The sequence below is a fragment of the Zingiber officinale genome, chromosome 3B, assembly GCF_018446385.1.
Source record: "Zingiber officinale cultivar Zhangliang chromosome 3B, Zo_v1.1, whole genome shotgun sequence".
NCBI lineage: Eukaryota > Viridiplantae > Streptophyta > Magnoliopsida > Zingiberales > Zingiberaceae > Zingiber > Zingiber officinale.
This window is the reverse complement of record NC_055991.1, coordinates 18824643-18840577: the sequence shown is the minus strand read 5'-3', so window position 1 is coordinate 18840577 and position 15935 is coordinate 18824643. Positions and strand designations below refer to the sequence as shown.

The window sequence follows — 15935 nt, the reverse complement described above, 5'->3', positions numbered from 1 at the left end:
TGTTATCTACAATATAAATTAATTGAACAACTACATTTATCATAAATGTAGACATTTGACCAATGTGATTCTTATTTCTAGATAAATGTTTATACCAAAAGCTAGGCTTTTAGTATACATCCTAACACCTTTTATACTGACTTTATGAAGGAACAAAGACCTCAGTTATTATGGAAGTGTGTGCTTTTAATCCTAATATAATAACAAGCACATATATTTGATATTTATTTCTTTAATTTATCAATGGGTGAGATTTAGTTCGATAAATCAATAAGCCCGATAAGTTGGGAAATGATATCACTTATAGTGTGTGTTGTTGATTATAGAAGGAAATTGTGTCCTAGTGATCTAGGTTGAGAATGTCCCCAAGAGGAGCTCATAAGGATTGTCATGTTAAACCCTGCAGGTGGACTTAGTCCGACATGATGATGAAGTTGAGTGGTACTACTCTTGGAGCTAGATATTAATTAAGTGAGTTGTCAGTAACTTACTTAATTAGTGGACATTTGTTATCTTAAACACAGGGAGACTAACACACTCATAATAAGAAGGAGCCCAAAATGTAATTTGGGATTGGTGCGGTAGTTCAATAATAGTTCTCTAGTAGAATGAATTATTATTGATAAAATTAAGTTGTGTGTTCGGGGTGAACACGGGATGATTAATTTTATCGGGAGACTAAAACCAATTCCTCCTCTCGGTCCCTATCGTAGCCTCTTAATTATAGAGTATTATACCCACCTATACTCACCTTCTTACCCATCCTATAGGGGCCGGCTAAGCTAGCTTGGAGACCAGGCTAGGGCCGGCCAAAGTTTGGTTCATGGGTGCTTCAAGGTGGCCGGCCCTAGCTTGGGTTCAAGCTTGGTGTGGCCGGCCCAAATTAAAATAAAAGGATTTTTATTTTTTAAATTTGTCTTATGTGGATAACATGATTTAAAAGAGAGTTTAAAAATTTAAATCTTTCCTTTTATAAGATTCTACAAAAGATTAAGAGAAGAACTAAATCTCTTTCCTTATTTGTAAATTAAAAGGTTGATTTTAATTTTGGTAAAAACTTTCCTTTTAACCATGTTCATGATTTAAAAGAAAGTTTAAAATTAATAATTCTCTTTTATTAGTGTCTACAAAAGATTAAGAAAAGATTTGATATCTTTACTTATTTGTAGATTGAAAGGAGATTTTAATTTTTAGAGATAACTTTCCGGAAATTATCCACATGTTTAAAGAAAGATTTAATTTATAAAATTTCCTTTTTATTAACCAATCATGAAGGGATAAAATTATTGGAGAAATTTTTTATAAAATTTCCGGAAGCAAATAAGAAAGTTTTAATTTGTGTTTAAATTTTTATTTGCTTGGAGATTTGGTGTGGCCGACTATTATAATAATGAGAAGAAAAATTATTTTTAATTAAATAAATTTTTCCTTTTCATGGCAAAAGAATTAAGGAAGTTTTTATTAAAATTTCCTTATTTGCCAAGACCAAGGATTATAAAAGAGAAGGTGGAGGAGCCTTCATGGTGAACAACCTCTATTCTTTTCCTCCCTCTCTTCTTTGGTTTTGGTGGCCGACCCTATTTCTCTCCTCTCCTCTTGTTGGCCGAAACCTATCTTCTTGGTGGAGTTCTTGTTTGTGGCCGGATTAAGGAAGGAGAAGAAGAAGAGAAAGCAAGCCTCGTCTCTAGCATCCCTTGGAGCATTGGTGGTGGCCGAAATTCTTAATATATCCTTGAAGAAATTTATTGTGGCCGAAATTTAGAAGAAAGAAGGAAGGTGGAAAGGTGGTTCTCATCTCAGAAGATCGTTGCCCACACAACGTCCGAGGTTAGAAAAGTAATACGGTAGAAGATCAAAAGGTTTTTGTCTTCAAAAGAAAGGTATAACTAGTAATATTTTTCCGCATCATGCTAGTTTTATTTCTTTGTAAAAATACCAAATACAAGAGGCATGCGATTCTAGTATTTTGAATTTGTTTTCGATGTTGTGTTCTTTTGTTTTTTTTCTTTTCCTTGTGATTTGATTGTTCTTTTCGGTTGACCTAAAGTTATTTAAGGAAATTAAATATTAGCTTTCCTTAAAAGGCTTTGTCTAGTCGGTGGTGGTTGCTCCCATATCCAAGAAGGTCATGTGCCTCGCCACGTCAGTACTAGAAGCCAATTTTGGAAATTAATATTTAATAGAATTAATAACCTAGGTGATTTGGATCGAAAGTGTTAAGTTCCGCAGGAGATCCAAGTCTAAACCTAAAAGAACAAATAAATTAAACTTAGGATCAAACATGTTAAGTTCCGCTGGTGATCCGAGTTTAATTTAAAAGAACACATGGTAGCTAGGAAAAGGTTCAGACCTTTGTACAAAATTTTTATACAGTGGAACCATTAGGTTTTCTGAGTACCCCCGAAAGAGGTTATCGAAATGCCTATTCCGGTACCCCCGTAAGAGGTTATCGAATACAAGATGAAAGTAGGACAGTGTAACAACCTACACTTCTTTTTTTCAAGTATGACAGGTAAACAGTAAATAAAAATTTGTTACCAACACTTTAGAATATAGGAATTTAAACAGACTCGTGTGTTGGTGTTGGTATGCTGGCAGTGGTCGAATATCGTGGGGTAGTAGTGCAGCAACAGCAGATCATAGTCGAAGCAGCAGAAGAATCGTAGAAGCTTAGTATCAAGTTATATTTTTTTATGTCTTCAAAGTGCTGGTTGAGGCCCTTTATATAGCCGAGCTAGACCTGATCCAAATCCACTGATCTCAAGATCAGGGTTTCACTCAATACTAATCGGTCAACCGATCCAGCTGTTCGGTCAACCGTTCCTGCCTAATTCGGTTCGTCTTCCTGTCCAGATTTAGCTTCGTATGAGTCTTTGTTCAGTCGACCGATCCCGCTATCCTTGCTAGCTTATCTGGTCTGATCCGATCAATCTAGCCTGATCTCGGTCATCGTATATCTACTGTTCGGTAGACCGATCCCGAGGTTTAGTCGACCAATCCCTTGGTCGAGCATTAGTCGCAAGTTGATCTAATCTCCGAGGTTCAGTCGACTGATCCGGACGTTCGGTCGACCGATTCCGATAAAATTCTAACCTGCACAAATGTTAGTCTTCCTGCAAAACAGAGTTATAATAACAAATAATAAAACATATAAAGATAAGTTTTGACAGCTTTCGGACTGTCATGTCCTGACTTTGAGTTTCGCTGAAACTTTAAGTCGGACCAACGCCTACTATTCCCTCTTCGGGGAACACGCCCTCACCTAGTCATTCTTCTCTAATGACCTACCTTTACTTACCAATTTTTTGTTGGTTAACTAGCCTCTTGACCCACCAGGTTTTCATGCTAGTTGTCCGGTCTTGCGGACCCAACTGGAATTTTACCGATTGTCCGGTCCTGCGGACCCAACTGGACTTCCTGCTAGATATCTGGTTGGCCCGTTGACCTATCTGGACTTCACACCAGCTATCCAGTCCCACGGACCTAGCTGGATTTCAGCCTGGTGTCTGGCCCTTTGGACTCGTCAATTCCTACACACTCGATAAAGTAGTTAGATCACAAAACACCTAACTTAACTCACTTATCATTCATCAAAATCTGAGTTAGATCGTTAGTGCAATCTGCACCAACAGCGCATTTCATTTGGATAAAAATTTCCTATAAATTCGTTATAGCTGGAGATCAAATTGTGGGTACCTAGGTGACAACCTGAATACCCTACCGCGTAACCCCGGGAAAAAATAAAAAATAAATTCTGTATCAATCAGTATATATGGACCCACATTTAAAATTCTTTCATGCAACTGGATCCCACATGTGGCAAAAAAGTGATTCGTTCGCTCACAGCGCCCCCACCAATCCGTCCCTAGGTCAACACGAAAGATGCAAATCACGGGTGACTACTAAAAAAGGTAGATCTGCTACCTTAGCGGCCCCCTAGTGTCAGTCCCACGGATATGGAGGGAAGTAAATGTAGGTACACATGCCATAGGCAGATGGTGGGGTAAACCCCAGGTTATCAATTCCTGAAAATCGACTCTTGACCATTACGCCAGGGATGTCATGCACCCACAGTCTACGTTACACCCTGGGGTAATCACGGGTGGCTACTAGCCATTAGTACAGGTGACCAAGATATAGAAAAAGATATGCTCAGGCGTGCTAAGTTTCAACCCGAATACCTCATGTGATTAGCTAAGATACACCATAGTCAATATTAACATGAATAATAGTTTCTAGTTTTCAATTCATCCTTGCTCCCGGTTTACTATTTCAACATCTCAATTCAGAGAGTTTTTACTGACCATGTTAATTTATTCCAGTCTAATATTATGATCCAGTGAGCCAGTGAAAAACAATTGTTATAGAGAATGTAGTAGATGACATAATGATAAAGGAGCTCATCTAGATCCTAACACTCAAGTTAACATAAGGGTTAGGGAGAAATAAGAATTTGTAAGTACCTGGTTTTGATGTAATCAATCAACTCAAGTAAAGTTCTGTGTATTTGATACTTTGTGTCTAAGTATGCAGGGACTTAGGAGCACAAGAAGCCGAGCTGAAGATACAACGAACAAGAAGGATGATACGGAAAGCGAGTCGACGACCTTAGTGCATCTGAGAGACAAGAAGGAATAGAAGAGTACACTGGTACTCGGACTCCAGTCGCAGGGTCCGGGCGCACGGACCACCTTGGTATTAGACAAGCGCCTCCTCTTTGAAAGTACACAATCTAGACATCGGATCGATCCAGGCGCCCGGGCAAGAATAAAATTTTATCCCCAAGCTATTGTGAAGCCAATAAAACTTGCACTGCTAGGGGTGTCCAGATCGGGTCTAGGCTCCCGGATGAGCCACGTCATCAAAACAACTATTTCGACCAGAGAGATATAAATAGATCCTTAGTCATAGGAGTTCAGTACAACACTTGTTTAAGAACTCTGTACTTTCACCTCATTAATTCTGCTTTGTAATTCTGTGCTTTCATCTTCTGTAAGAGATTATTCCATCTTTATCGAAGAAGAATTACTAATGAGTTGATTCTTGCCTTGGATTAATAACCTCTCCAGTTGTAACTAATTTAAAGTTTTGTGCCTCGTTCTTATTTTATTTTATGTTTAATTATTTGTTATTTAGTTAACTTGTATTTATCTTTGCTAAGATAAAAAGTAAAAAAATTGTTTGATCTAACTTGTTGGCTATTCATTCCCCTTTAGCTGGTTGTATCGGGACTAATAGAATTACGGAGCAATAGAAGAGTTTAGATAATTTTATATGTGTACGTATACCATAGAAGTAGACGACATTATATGAGGTTGTGGTTATGCCCGGTATGATAGTACATAAATTATATTTTATCCAAAAGAAAATTGGAAAGAAAATTGTTGATAAATATTTTGAATTAGTTTTTTTCTATCTTTTTACTTAATTTTTTTTCTTTCATTTAAAATTGAAAAATAGGAAATAGATTTTTCAAATCAACAAACCTAAAGGAGTATTTCCCCGCCCCCCCCCCCCCCCCCTAATCACTGAAAATAATAGGCTCTAATATTCCAGTTTTATTTTTAGAAAAATCAGAAAATATTTATTTTAATTTACTGATAAAATAAATTACATATATTTCTAATCTTCTCTTTGACCGCGTTTTTTTGTATCCCTAAGCGACAGCTGTCAGACGAACATTTCTCATCTATCCGCGGGTCAACCGTCTCACTGCCCGCCACAACCTTTATATACTCTGCCTCCTTCACTTCCCGCCTCCAGCAATGCGGCCGATATCCTCCTCCTGCTTCTCCTCGGAGCAAGAGACCTCCATTCTCATCTCCGCCCTCGCCTACGTCATTTCCGGCGCTACCACCTCACCCCCAGACCTCATCGCCCTAGTCCCTCCCTGCCTCCTCTGCCGCATCGACGGTTGCCTCGGCTGCGAGTTCTTCGACGCGGAGGCGACGACGAGAGGCGGGGAACCTACGGCGGCGAAGGCGCCGAAAACGAGGAGGAAAAAAAGAGAGAGGAAGAACAAGTACCGCGGCGTACGGCAGCGGCCTTGGGGCAAATGGGCGGCGGAGATCCGTGATCCCTGGCAGTCGGCGCGCAAGTGGCTCGGTACCTTCGACACCGCCGAGGAAGCCGCCCGCGCCTACGACCGCGCTGCCTTCGAGTTCCGCGGCCCGCGCGCCAAGCTCAATTTCCCACAACCGCCGCCCTCCTCCTGCGCTGCGCCGCTAAATGCCACTTCTCAGACGCTGCCGTCGGTATACAATAATCAGCCGCCACTGGCGGTGGATCGGCAAGTGGAGCAACTGTGGGACGTGTTCTTGAACGACGAAGACGATGATGATCGCCGATTTTTTTTTTCTTGAATTAGAAATGGATAGTTGATTTGTTTATTTCATTTAGTGTGATGCTTCGAAATCACGAAGGGCACGTTTAAAAAATAATTAAAAGACAAGGGCTCAAAGGAAATGTTCCCTATCATCGTTTTCGTGTATCGCGGGTTATGTTGACTCTTTTGCGTCTCAGTGTTAGAAACGTGTGAACGAGGCTACGACGATGGGCTCCTCGTGGGGGTGCGACGACGGCGACGGCGACGGCGACGGCGACGAGTGAGAGGAGGAACGCACGTGCGCAAGGAGCTTCTTTGACGGGGTCAAGCGTTTCCCTCCCACGCCGGAGGCCCGCATGGCGGGCATCGACGCCGCCGTCGCCTCCTTCGAATACGCCCGCTCCGCATCTCTAGCCATCCACCATGCCTCTCCTTCTTCCCAGGGAGAAGCGATGGAAAAGACCCGAGATGAGCGGGATCGGGCGGCGGAGGCAGCTCCGGTATACGACAAGCAGATCTCCCACGAGGCGAACAAAGCGGTGCGCTCTGCCCTCGCCTCTGGGAATGTCGGCGACGTCATCCGCTCGCTCGATTTGGCGCTGACCATCTGTCCTCGCAGCAGCAGCTCTCCTCGACATCGCCTTCGCTAAACTCCGATCTCTCCTCGACATCGCCTCCTCAAAGCAGCAGCGGTACCGACCGCATCACAGAGTAATGCCCTTTCTCGATCCGTTTCTTCTCTTTGCTCCATCGTTAATCATTTTTCTGTGATTCACATGGTAAAAAATAGATATTTCTTGGAATCGAAAATCCCCTTTCTGTTATTTGTCCTGTTTGATTTCTATTATGGATTTCTGCGCTTGTCTTAAACCTCAACCAACTGCTGAAATTCGAGATTAGGGTTTCAGAAATTGTCTTTCTTCGACCTTTTTCCTCTATGATATTGTTCGTTGTTTGATAGACGTCTTCCTCTACTTCAAACTCCAATTTGTATTTTTCATATTCTTGAATCATATCTTTGTTTTTCTAACCTCTAGTTTATAGTGGCTACCTTGTGTGAATTGGATTAGAGATCCAATCCAATTTGAACTTCTTGAATATTTTAATGGTGATATGGTTTAAATTAGGTTTTAAATTCATTATTTAAAAATTTATAAAGATTATATATAACTATACCTATTCAAAAACATGTGCATAGAAAAATATTTTGCAAAACAAACTTTATAAAACAGCAATCCCAACTTCAGGCAGAAATGTCCAGACATTTGCAATCTCTAGTGAAAATAGTTTAGAAAATTTTTTTTTTAAGGACTCGAGTAGGATTCTCTATCAAAAAACTCAGTTCTATTCTCCCATCAGCCTTACTTGGTCGCGCCATCAGGATTGATGCCCACCAGCAAATCTTTGAGTTCACCGTTCTGAAAATGGATGATGAAACTCAGCAAAAGAAGGGGAAAGAAGAATAGTTTAGGTTCAAATGTATGATAATAAACATTCACCTGATGCATATTGAGCAACATGTCTGGTCCCCCAACAAACTCTCGTTTTATAAATACTTGAGGAAATGTGGGCCAATTGCTGCAGAAGAAAAAGATAAAGTATATAGTAGCAGTTCCTAATGCTCTTATTCTCTGTTCTCTTTCAATGAATATAGTCGAGAAGCTTGGACATTTTTCAAAAAAAGCAAATATGATACCCTATATAGTGGAGTGGATTGATTTTCTTGGTCATTACTGCATAAACAAAGTGATAATCAACATAATTGTGTTCAGTGTGATATGACAATCAACTAAAATTGCATTTAGTGTGAAGGAAGAATCAACTTAAATGTGTTTAGGGTGTTTGTGAAATATTTGTGCACTAACCATGATTGAGACTTTGTGGTTTTGGGTAATCAACATGGGTTCGATCCCCTAAAAATAAACTATTTGGTATTAGTTATGCGGTCCTAACTTCATTGTTCACTAATCTATGAAATCTGAACACAAGTATTATGTGCATGTCAAGAATGCTACCAGTTAAATGGTGCTGTTGCTGAGTAATAAGTTCTAAAACTTCTAAATTGAATAATAATTATAGTAGTATTTGAAACCTTCTGTAAAATTCACATAATCGAGTTTAACACTAGCATTGAGGATACAAATTAGGTACACTAACGGGAATAATTGCTATGAAATAACAAATGATAACTTGTCGTTTGTTCCAATATCATAACAACACAGTCCAGAAAAGAGGGGATGGTTATGGTTCACGAACAGAAAACAATGAGAGACATCAAATGCACAACATAAGTATCCATATGGGAAGATCTAATGAAATTAGAATGCTGAGAACTTACGTGTAAGCCTTCACACTTTCTTGGAGCTTAAGATCTCCCAAAATATCTATTGCCTTAATAGGAACATCTGGAACATCAATTCAAAGCAGGTAAAATGCAGTCGCAAACTAAAAAGTGTAGAAACCTCATTTTCTCATTTATAACTCAACTGCAACGATATTAAGTCCTTACCGTATTGTCGTAGAACCTTCACAGCCAGTGCACTGAATCCACATCGAGGTGCACCTGGAAGACCTTTCCTATAGATCAGGACTGGGTTTTCTTTCACATCCTGCAAGAATTTGTAAAAAAATTATATATATACAAAATGAAAGAAAGGGCTGAGTTGAATCTCTGTTAATAAAACACCTAACAGACCCAAATACCTTGTCTACAATATCCAATAAAGAGCCGGTACTTTTGTTCGTTGGCTGAAAGTCTTCATGTGTGTTGCGATCGGTAGTTATCTTTGATGGGAATGTAATAGAGGTGGCAACATCAGAATCACCACTTTGCTTGGTTGAGTAATTCATATATTGCATAGAGAATGGACCAAATCCAACCTGAATATTAAAATAGTGAACTACTTAATGAGAATCCCAATATCTTCCTTAAAATGTGATACAGACTAAAAGAAAACTGCATAGTGAAACTGTAAATCTGAATGCACACTAAAAGAAAGCTGCAAAAGTGAACTGTAAATCTGAATTATCTCAATATCAGTTGCTGACTGATATAAAAAACAAAAATAAATATGCAAAGGGAATCAATCTTTTACAAACTGACAATGAAATGACATTGATCCATTGATTGTCAAACATTTACATGGTTATTTCTCTATAAAATATTGTGAATAACTAATAACGCTAAGCTCTGTGAACAAGAAATTATGAGAAGGGAAAACAAAGAACTTTGTGAATAAATCCACCATTCCACATAAAATAGTAGAATTAAAATTGGAGAGTTCTGTTATTACACTAGATCCAGATGAAAACAGGTAATGCTTTTGATGATAATCCTGACATTGCATGATCTGCAGGAACTATTGAAAATAGAAGCTTGCCATGAGTCTAGTTCTAAATCGGGATGATCATCATTCAGTAGTATAAGAGTATGTAAATCCACCTTATATAGAATGAGTACATAGAAGAAACAATTATCCTTGTTGAGTATGTGTTATAGCTAGATAATGGCTTCATCTTGGAATCACATATTCAGAAATAAATACATTTCTTTTTCCAGAACTGCAACTGGGATGTATCTGATTGGAAGGAAAAAATTATTTGGATGAAAAATAAAGTAGTTGTTTTGTTACTCGATGCTTATTCTACTTGTGAAAGACCAAAATTTGGATTCCATTAAAAAACATGTGACCATTGGGTTCTGAGTATAGACGTATTACTATTGTAATTCATGTTACTAACCTTTGCATTGGAAACAGAACTTGCTGTGGCCCTCAGGATTTTGGTTGAGAGTTGTCTCGCCATTGGTATGAAGCAAATTGATTCCAATCACCACTTGACAAAGAACAATTTGAGATGCAAAAGACAAAACAAACTAAGGCTATTAAGAGATATTCAATATATATGTCAGATAAGACCTAAAATTGTCTGCAATTTCTTTTGACAATCCGACATGCAAAATAGGCGCTTATTATATTGTAGTATGCTATCACTATTGATTGAACTTGTCTTCTGAGCATGAACTGACGTAATTGACCATGTTAGTTGATAATCTTACAAATCTGTACGCATATTGTTTTAATTCTTCTTATAAGGATAATATGCAAAATGGGAAGATAGGAAACAACATGGCAAAAATCTAAGCAAGAACGAAAACGTCTGGTTCGAATAGGAGCAGGAAGGAAAAACTAAGCCAGAACAAACCTAGATCTCAAAATCCTCGTCAGTAAAAAACCATGTAAAGCAAGCAACTGCTTTGCCCTAGTTTTACGTCGATGTTGGAAACCTTTATCAGGGAAACCCGTGCATCAAAGAATGATGAAGCTAATTGGGCGGCCAACATACGAGAGGGCGTACCAGAGGGAGGTGAGACTGGATCGAGAAGGCCCGAAAGAGGGTCGCAAGACGCCGACGATGAACGGAGGCAGCGGATAGGACGAAGGGCGAACAGCAACTCAGAGGTGGAACTTAGTAAATACTTAAATATTAACTCATCTCATAATTATTTTAGAATATGTAAGTAAAACTTAAATAAATACAAACATTAAAAATCACTATTTAAAAATCTTAAATATTTTGAAGCCCCACCACGGGAGCACGCTGACTTGAAATGACTAATTGCCCCCAAATGTGAGGACCAGCCAACGTTGTCCTTTCAGAGTCAGTTTACATGGAAGGACGGATTCAAACATGTGAAAAAAATTTCACCGTTTATTTCGTAAAAAAGATGGATTACTCTTTTTCCTCGTTTACTTATCATGGAAGATACCGATAGATTTTTTAGTAATTTTTTATTCATTCAAAATCGGAGGAATGAGTTTCTTTCTTTTTCATCGCCTCCTCCTTATTCTCAGCCTCATAAGCACTAGCGTTCCCTTACAGTCACTTGCGAGTGCGGCATCCCCTCACAAGCACAGTTGCTCGCTGCTCATCGACGCAAGCACCTCTTGAGAGTGCGAGCAAGGCCTCTTGCCGCTCGTAGGCGTGAGCATGACCGCTCGTGGGTGCGAGCACGGCCGCTCTCGAGGACAAGCATGGTCACTCGCCGCTTGCGGGGGCGAGCATGACAGCTCGTCGCTCGTTGATGTGAGCACGTTCACTTGCCTTCTTCCTCCGTTTTTCCTGACCGATCCCTTTTATTCTTCCTTCTTTCTTCATGACAAATCTTTTTCTATTCTTGAGGGTATTATTTCTAAGATCATAAATAAATCGAGTCGAGATTTGAGGTGTTCAAATTTATTTAATAAGATAATCAAGTCGAGTCAAGACGAGTTTAAAATGAATTAAGTTTTTGATATGAATGTTTAAATTTGACTTAGTTTATTTTTTATAAATTTGTTTAAAATTTGTCTTGAGCTTGGTTCGTTTAGATATTATCAAACTCTCAATTCAAGTTTAACTTGAGTTTGGTTCGAATTTGACTTGAGTTTAGTTCGAACTTAATTTGTATAGATGTTATCAAACTCTCAATTCAAGCTTGTTTGATTGTTTGAAACTTTAATTGTTTGATTGATTATTGAGTTTGATAATTTAAATTTATTTTATTGTTTATTTAGTAGAATTTTATTAATGAATATGATTTGTGAATATTATTCATAAACGTTAACGAACTGAATATATATATATATATATATATATATATATATAAAAGGTTGTTTATTTAATTTAATAAACTATTTAAAATGATTTGTGTAATTAATTTTATATATATTCAACAAATATAAATAAATTTTATCAAATTGCCACTGTAATTATTTTATTTTTGTTTTTCTTCCCACAAGAATATTTTCCCACAATTAATTCATTTCCCTCACTCGTCCTTCCGAGGTAAGTTGAGCATTAACTTTTGTCCCTCTTACCTATTTTCGTCATTTCAGTTGGTAAAGAATCGAGCTATGGAGTTTTGGGGTTTCTCTTCCTCTGGGAAATCTCGGATTCCGCCGTGGAACTCCCGGCGAGAAGGTTTGCCATGAGCGTCGGCGGAGGTGGCCGTGAGGAGGCGGCCCGGTGGCTCGAGATCTCCGAGAGGCTACTGAGTGCCTGGGATCTCATCGGGTGTAACGTTTTGCGGAGCACGCGGCGGAGGCGGATCCGTTCATCGGCGGTGGCGCGGACGATCAGGTCATCGCGGTCGCTGACGTCCTCCTCGCCTCCCGGGTCCGCGTCAACAACCATGTGGACTGGTATGCCGTGCTGCAACTTGATTCTTCCACGCCCCTTGACCGGCAGCCCTCCACTGTCCTCCGCCAGTACAGCCGGCTTGCGCTCCTTCTCCGGCCTGATCGCAACCACCTCGATGGGGCATCATTTGCCTCTAAGCTCGTGTCAGACGCCTGGCCGTCCTCTCGGATCCCAGCAAAAAAGCCCTTTTCCACTCCGAACTCGACATCGCCGTTGCGGCCGCTGCAGCCACAGCTGCAGTGGCCCAGCCAACACCGCCTCCCCCAGCTCGTCCTGCTTCGACGATCTGGGCGGCGTGCCCGTCCTGCTTCCATCTGCACCAGTATGGCAGCGAATACAAAGGCAAGAACCTCCAGTGCCCTAACTGCCGGCGGACATTCAGCCCCACTCCTTTGCAAGCCGAGCCGCCTATAGTTCCGGACACCGACATGTACTATTGCTCATGGGGGCTCAAGGCGCGATCGGTCGCCATCGACATAAACACCGAAACCTGTTGAATCCACTTTCAGATCTCGGAATCATGCACAGAAATTATCTCCTATTGTGTTCGCCAGAATCATGGACAATTGCGACTTCCTAGCAACTTTGTTAGAGGTAATAGCTACTTTGCTTAATTTAAAATTTTGATCTTGTCTCCCTTTCTTTCATGTTTGTTCAAGAAAAATGACATTAGATCTTTTCCCCTTAGATTCAACATAGTGATTCTGCTGTGTTTGTTCTCTACTTGTGAGTATTCATTTCTCCAACTGATTGCAGATATCTACATAAACTCGATCACACCAACTCGTTGTTAGATAAACAAAAAGGCGTTTATTGTGTCAGACCATACACACCTCAACTCATACAAATACTGAGAACAATAATCTAAACCACATCACACACTGTTTATCTTTCTTATACACCCTGCGTGGAGTAAAAAATGGCTGATAGAACTCCAAGTTTTACAGCAAAAAGAAGAAGAATCCTTGTGTTCAAGACCATAAGGAGCGATTTTTAATCGCATACTTGCTGCCTCCCTCCAGGCCTTCTCTATACACAAGAGTCCATTTCTCAAAGGAGCAGTTGATGAAGTCATAGTAGCCACCGTGAAGGGATAGTGCTCCTTCACTCACTCTTTTCTCAATCCATGGGTAAGTTAACAAGTTCAGCAATGAGCCATTGACTGATTCCTGCGGTAAACAGATGGATGAAACGCACCCAAATGTAATAACTACTTACTATGCCAATGTAAGTTACCTTTTCACAGTGTCTGCACTGGGCTTCAAAGCTCAAATTTCCAGCAGCAGCCTTGGTGCTTAACCTCGCACTCTTTCCCACAGACACCCAATCTTTGATAAAGCTTTTGAATATCGATCGGAATACATAATGGTAAATTGGATCAGCGTGTCGTCTGCATTCACTCGGTGAACATGAATTACATAAGAGTCATGACTTACCTAGAGTCGGAATCATCTTTCATTCTCATGAGAGCCTGAATGCCTCCGCAACGACTGTGCCCCACGACTAATATATTGGCGACCTATTAAATATATCGATAAGAGTTAGTTTACAGCAAACTTTCTGTGTTAAATAGCATTTGAATCTGCTTTATGGAATTTACTTACCTCAAGAGAGTTCACAGCAAACTCAAGGGCTGCACTAGTTTCTGAACCACCATGCTGCAAACCAAAAAATGATAGGTTAGAAGTTCCGAAAATCTGTGTATCGAAATCATTTGTGCGGTTTACCTGAAAGGGAGGAACTAAATTTGCCACATTTCTGACCGTGAATGCTTCGCCGGGCTGAAACCCTAATATGTTGGAGGGGCAGACCCTTGAGTCGGCACAAGCAATTACCATGAACTGCATGGAAAACTACCGATCGATCAATACCCTATGCTAGATCGTAGTAGAATAAAACATTTCAACCGAAGTGAATATATTGCAAGAACCTTAGGTGATTGGCCTTCGGCTAGATTTTGATAGTGACCGAGGTTCTCCCTATTCATTGCATAACATCATTAGTTGCCCAAACTAAAAATTGGATCGAGAAACTATGTATGAATTTCTACTGACACATAATTCTGTTGTTTGAAATCCCTGAATCTGAATTCCAATTCTTTAAATGGATCTGATCTGACATGTCTTTCATTTTCTGTATGTTCTCTAGGCAATTGAATATGATCTTTGGAAACTTTCCTGATCGAAATGTGTTTTTCCCTGTAAATAAGATGTGAGTCGATTATCATGATCCAGTAAAACTGAATGAATGAGAAGATATATGTATTTATCCATTGCTAAAGCAGCGAAGGATGCATTTTGCTTGGGTCAATCGTAATCTTCTATGATAATAGACATCATAAGACCTGTAGAGTTCAGGCAAGCATATGATCTAACAGGTTGCAGGCATAAGAACAAAAAAAGGTGGAATGACGTCATCGTCGCTACCATTTTTCCAAATTGGGTTCAGATTCAACAGCCGAAGAGCTTGCGAATCCAAAGCACGATGAAAGAATTTGGAAATCGCAGTGTTCTTCTCGCCAAGATTAATAAGACGAAGAAGATCGTCAAATCAACAAAAAATGATGACAACTTTCATCGCATCGATCAAATTGCCGCAATAGTTCAAAAGGATGATCTTACTCGATGGACAGCCGGATTCTCAGTCGCGCAGCGTTCACTCTACCCAAATTCAGCAGCGAACCTCCGATCTGAAACGGAAACCACTCAATTTCAAAACAAAACCACAAAGAAACCATCGAAGACGAGAAAGCACACCGAGGAGAGCTAAAAGGCCTCACCTTCCTGGTCTCGCTGAACCGATAGGAAAATTCCGAAGAAGAGGAGGAGGAAGACGAAGAATCCACTGCCGGGAAATCGAGAGGAACCCTAAGCAAGGAAGCCATGGGAAGAGAAGATTCAGCGCCGATCGCAGGGATCGCGAAACGCTCGCGGAGGCGAACGAACTAAATAGGAGAAAGAGCGCTTCGGCGACGAGGAAATCCAATGGACGGGGCTTTTTTTAACAGCTCCAGCGGTGGCACCGAAGGAAGATCTACTGTTTTCATCGAGACAGCAAGAACGAAATAATACCGCTCAGAGTCGAGTTTTGGCTTCGTGGCCTCATTTCATTGGGTGCTCATGGTGTAGCGAGGTCGCTTATAATACCAACGGAAGAGCTGGTTCCAAGATTTGTGGATGTGGCCGAAGAAGAAAGTCGTCGTTAACATCGAGGCCACAATCTCCGCGCCATGAATTAGCTGGAGGCCATTTATGAACTGCATATTCTTGATTTAGTTAAATTTAGAATGGAAATTTTTTTACTCTTTATTCATTATATTTCTTACTCGATGAAAAATATCATCCCGATCGAAAATATATATTTAAGGAAAATTACGACTAATTTGGGGAGAATTTATGCCTGCTACTCACAGTTAAGGTTATATAATAAA

The 15935-nt window shown here is 40.0% G+C and overlaps 4 protein-coding genes across 7 annotated transcripts; 2 read left to right on the top strand and 2 right to left on the bottom strand.

The window, feature by feature from the left end:
• The first annotated feature begins 5762 nt into the window (after positions 1-5762).
• Positions 5763-6477, top strand: LOC122056052 (ethylene-responsive transcription factor ERF109-like). Its single transcript, XM_042617815.1, has one exon. The coding sequence runs from the start codon at positions 5766-5768 to the stop codon at positions 6360-6362; it is 597 nt and encodes a 198-aa protein (XP_042473749.1). The 5' UTR covers positions 5763-5765; the 3' UTR covers positions 6363-6477.
• Positions 6478-6629: 152 nt separating this feature from the next.
• Positions 6630-13228, top strand: LOC122056053. The gene is made up of 2 exons (XM_042617816.1): positions 6630-7036; positions 12202-13228. The coding sequence occupies exon 2, from the start codon at positions 12294-12296 to the stop codon at positions 12867-12869; it is 576 nt and encodes a 191-aa protein (XP_042473750.1). The 5' UTR covers positions 6630-7036; positions 12202-12293; the 3' UTR covers positions 12870-13228.
• Positions 7529-10849, bottom strand: LOC122056054 (monothiol glutaredoxin-S4, mitochondrial-like). 3 transcript variants are annotated; one of them, XM_042617820.1, is made up of 8 exons: positions 10682-10849; positions 10529-10610; positions 10067-10159; positions 9029-9205; positions 8835-8934; positions 8664-8730; positions 7825-7903; positions 7529-7743 (listed from the first exon to the last, which is right to left on the bottom strand). In XM_042617820.1, exons 3-8 carry the CDS (start codon positions 10127-10129, stop codon positions 7687-7689), a joined length of 543 nt encoding a protein of 180 aa, XP_042473754.1. In that variant the 5' UTR covers positions 10130-10159; positions 10529-10610; positions 10682-10849; the 3' UTR covers positions 7529-7686. The 3 variants fall into 3 exon arrangements, with proteins under 3 accessions (XP_042473754.1, XP_042473751.1, XP_042473752.1); XM_042617817.1 differs by lacking the exon at positions 10529-10610 and having other exon boundaries at positions 10067-10199; XM_042617818.1 differs by lacking the exon at positions 10529-10610.
• Positions 13229-13266: 38 nt separating the features above from the next.
• Positions 13267-15608, bottom strand: LOC122056049 (beta carbonic anhydrase 5, chloroplastic-like). Of its 2 annotated transcripts, XM_042617813.1 has the most exons (10): positions 15285-15359; positions 15127-15194; positions 14932-15016; positions 14560-14849; positions 14436-14484; positions 14233-14346; positions 14110-14163; positions 13942-14024; positions 13742-13844; positions 13267-13674 (listed from the first exon to the last, which is right to left on the bottom strand). In XM_042617813.1, exons 4-10 carry the CDS (start codon positions 14730-14732, stop codon positions 13477-13479), a joined length of 774 nt encoding a protein of 257 aa, XP_042473747.1. In that variant the 5' UTR covers positions 14733-14849; positions 14932-15016; positions 15127-15194; positions 15285-15359; the 3' UTR covers positions 13267-13476. The 2 variants fall into 2 exon arrangements, with proteins under 2 accessions (XP_042473747.1, XP_042473746.1); XM_042617812.1 differs by lacking the exon at positions 14932-15016 and having other exon boundaries at positions 14560-14703; positions 15285-15608.
• Between the last annotated feature and the right edge of the window lie 327 nt (positions 15609-15935).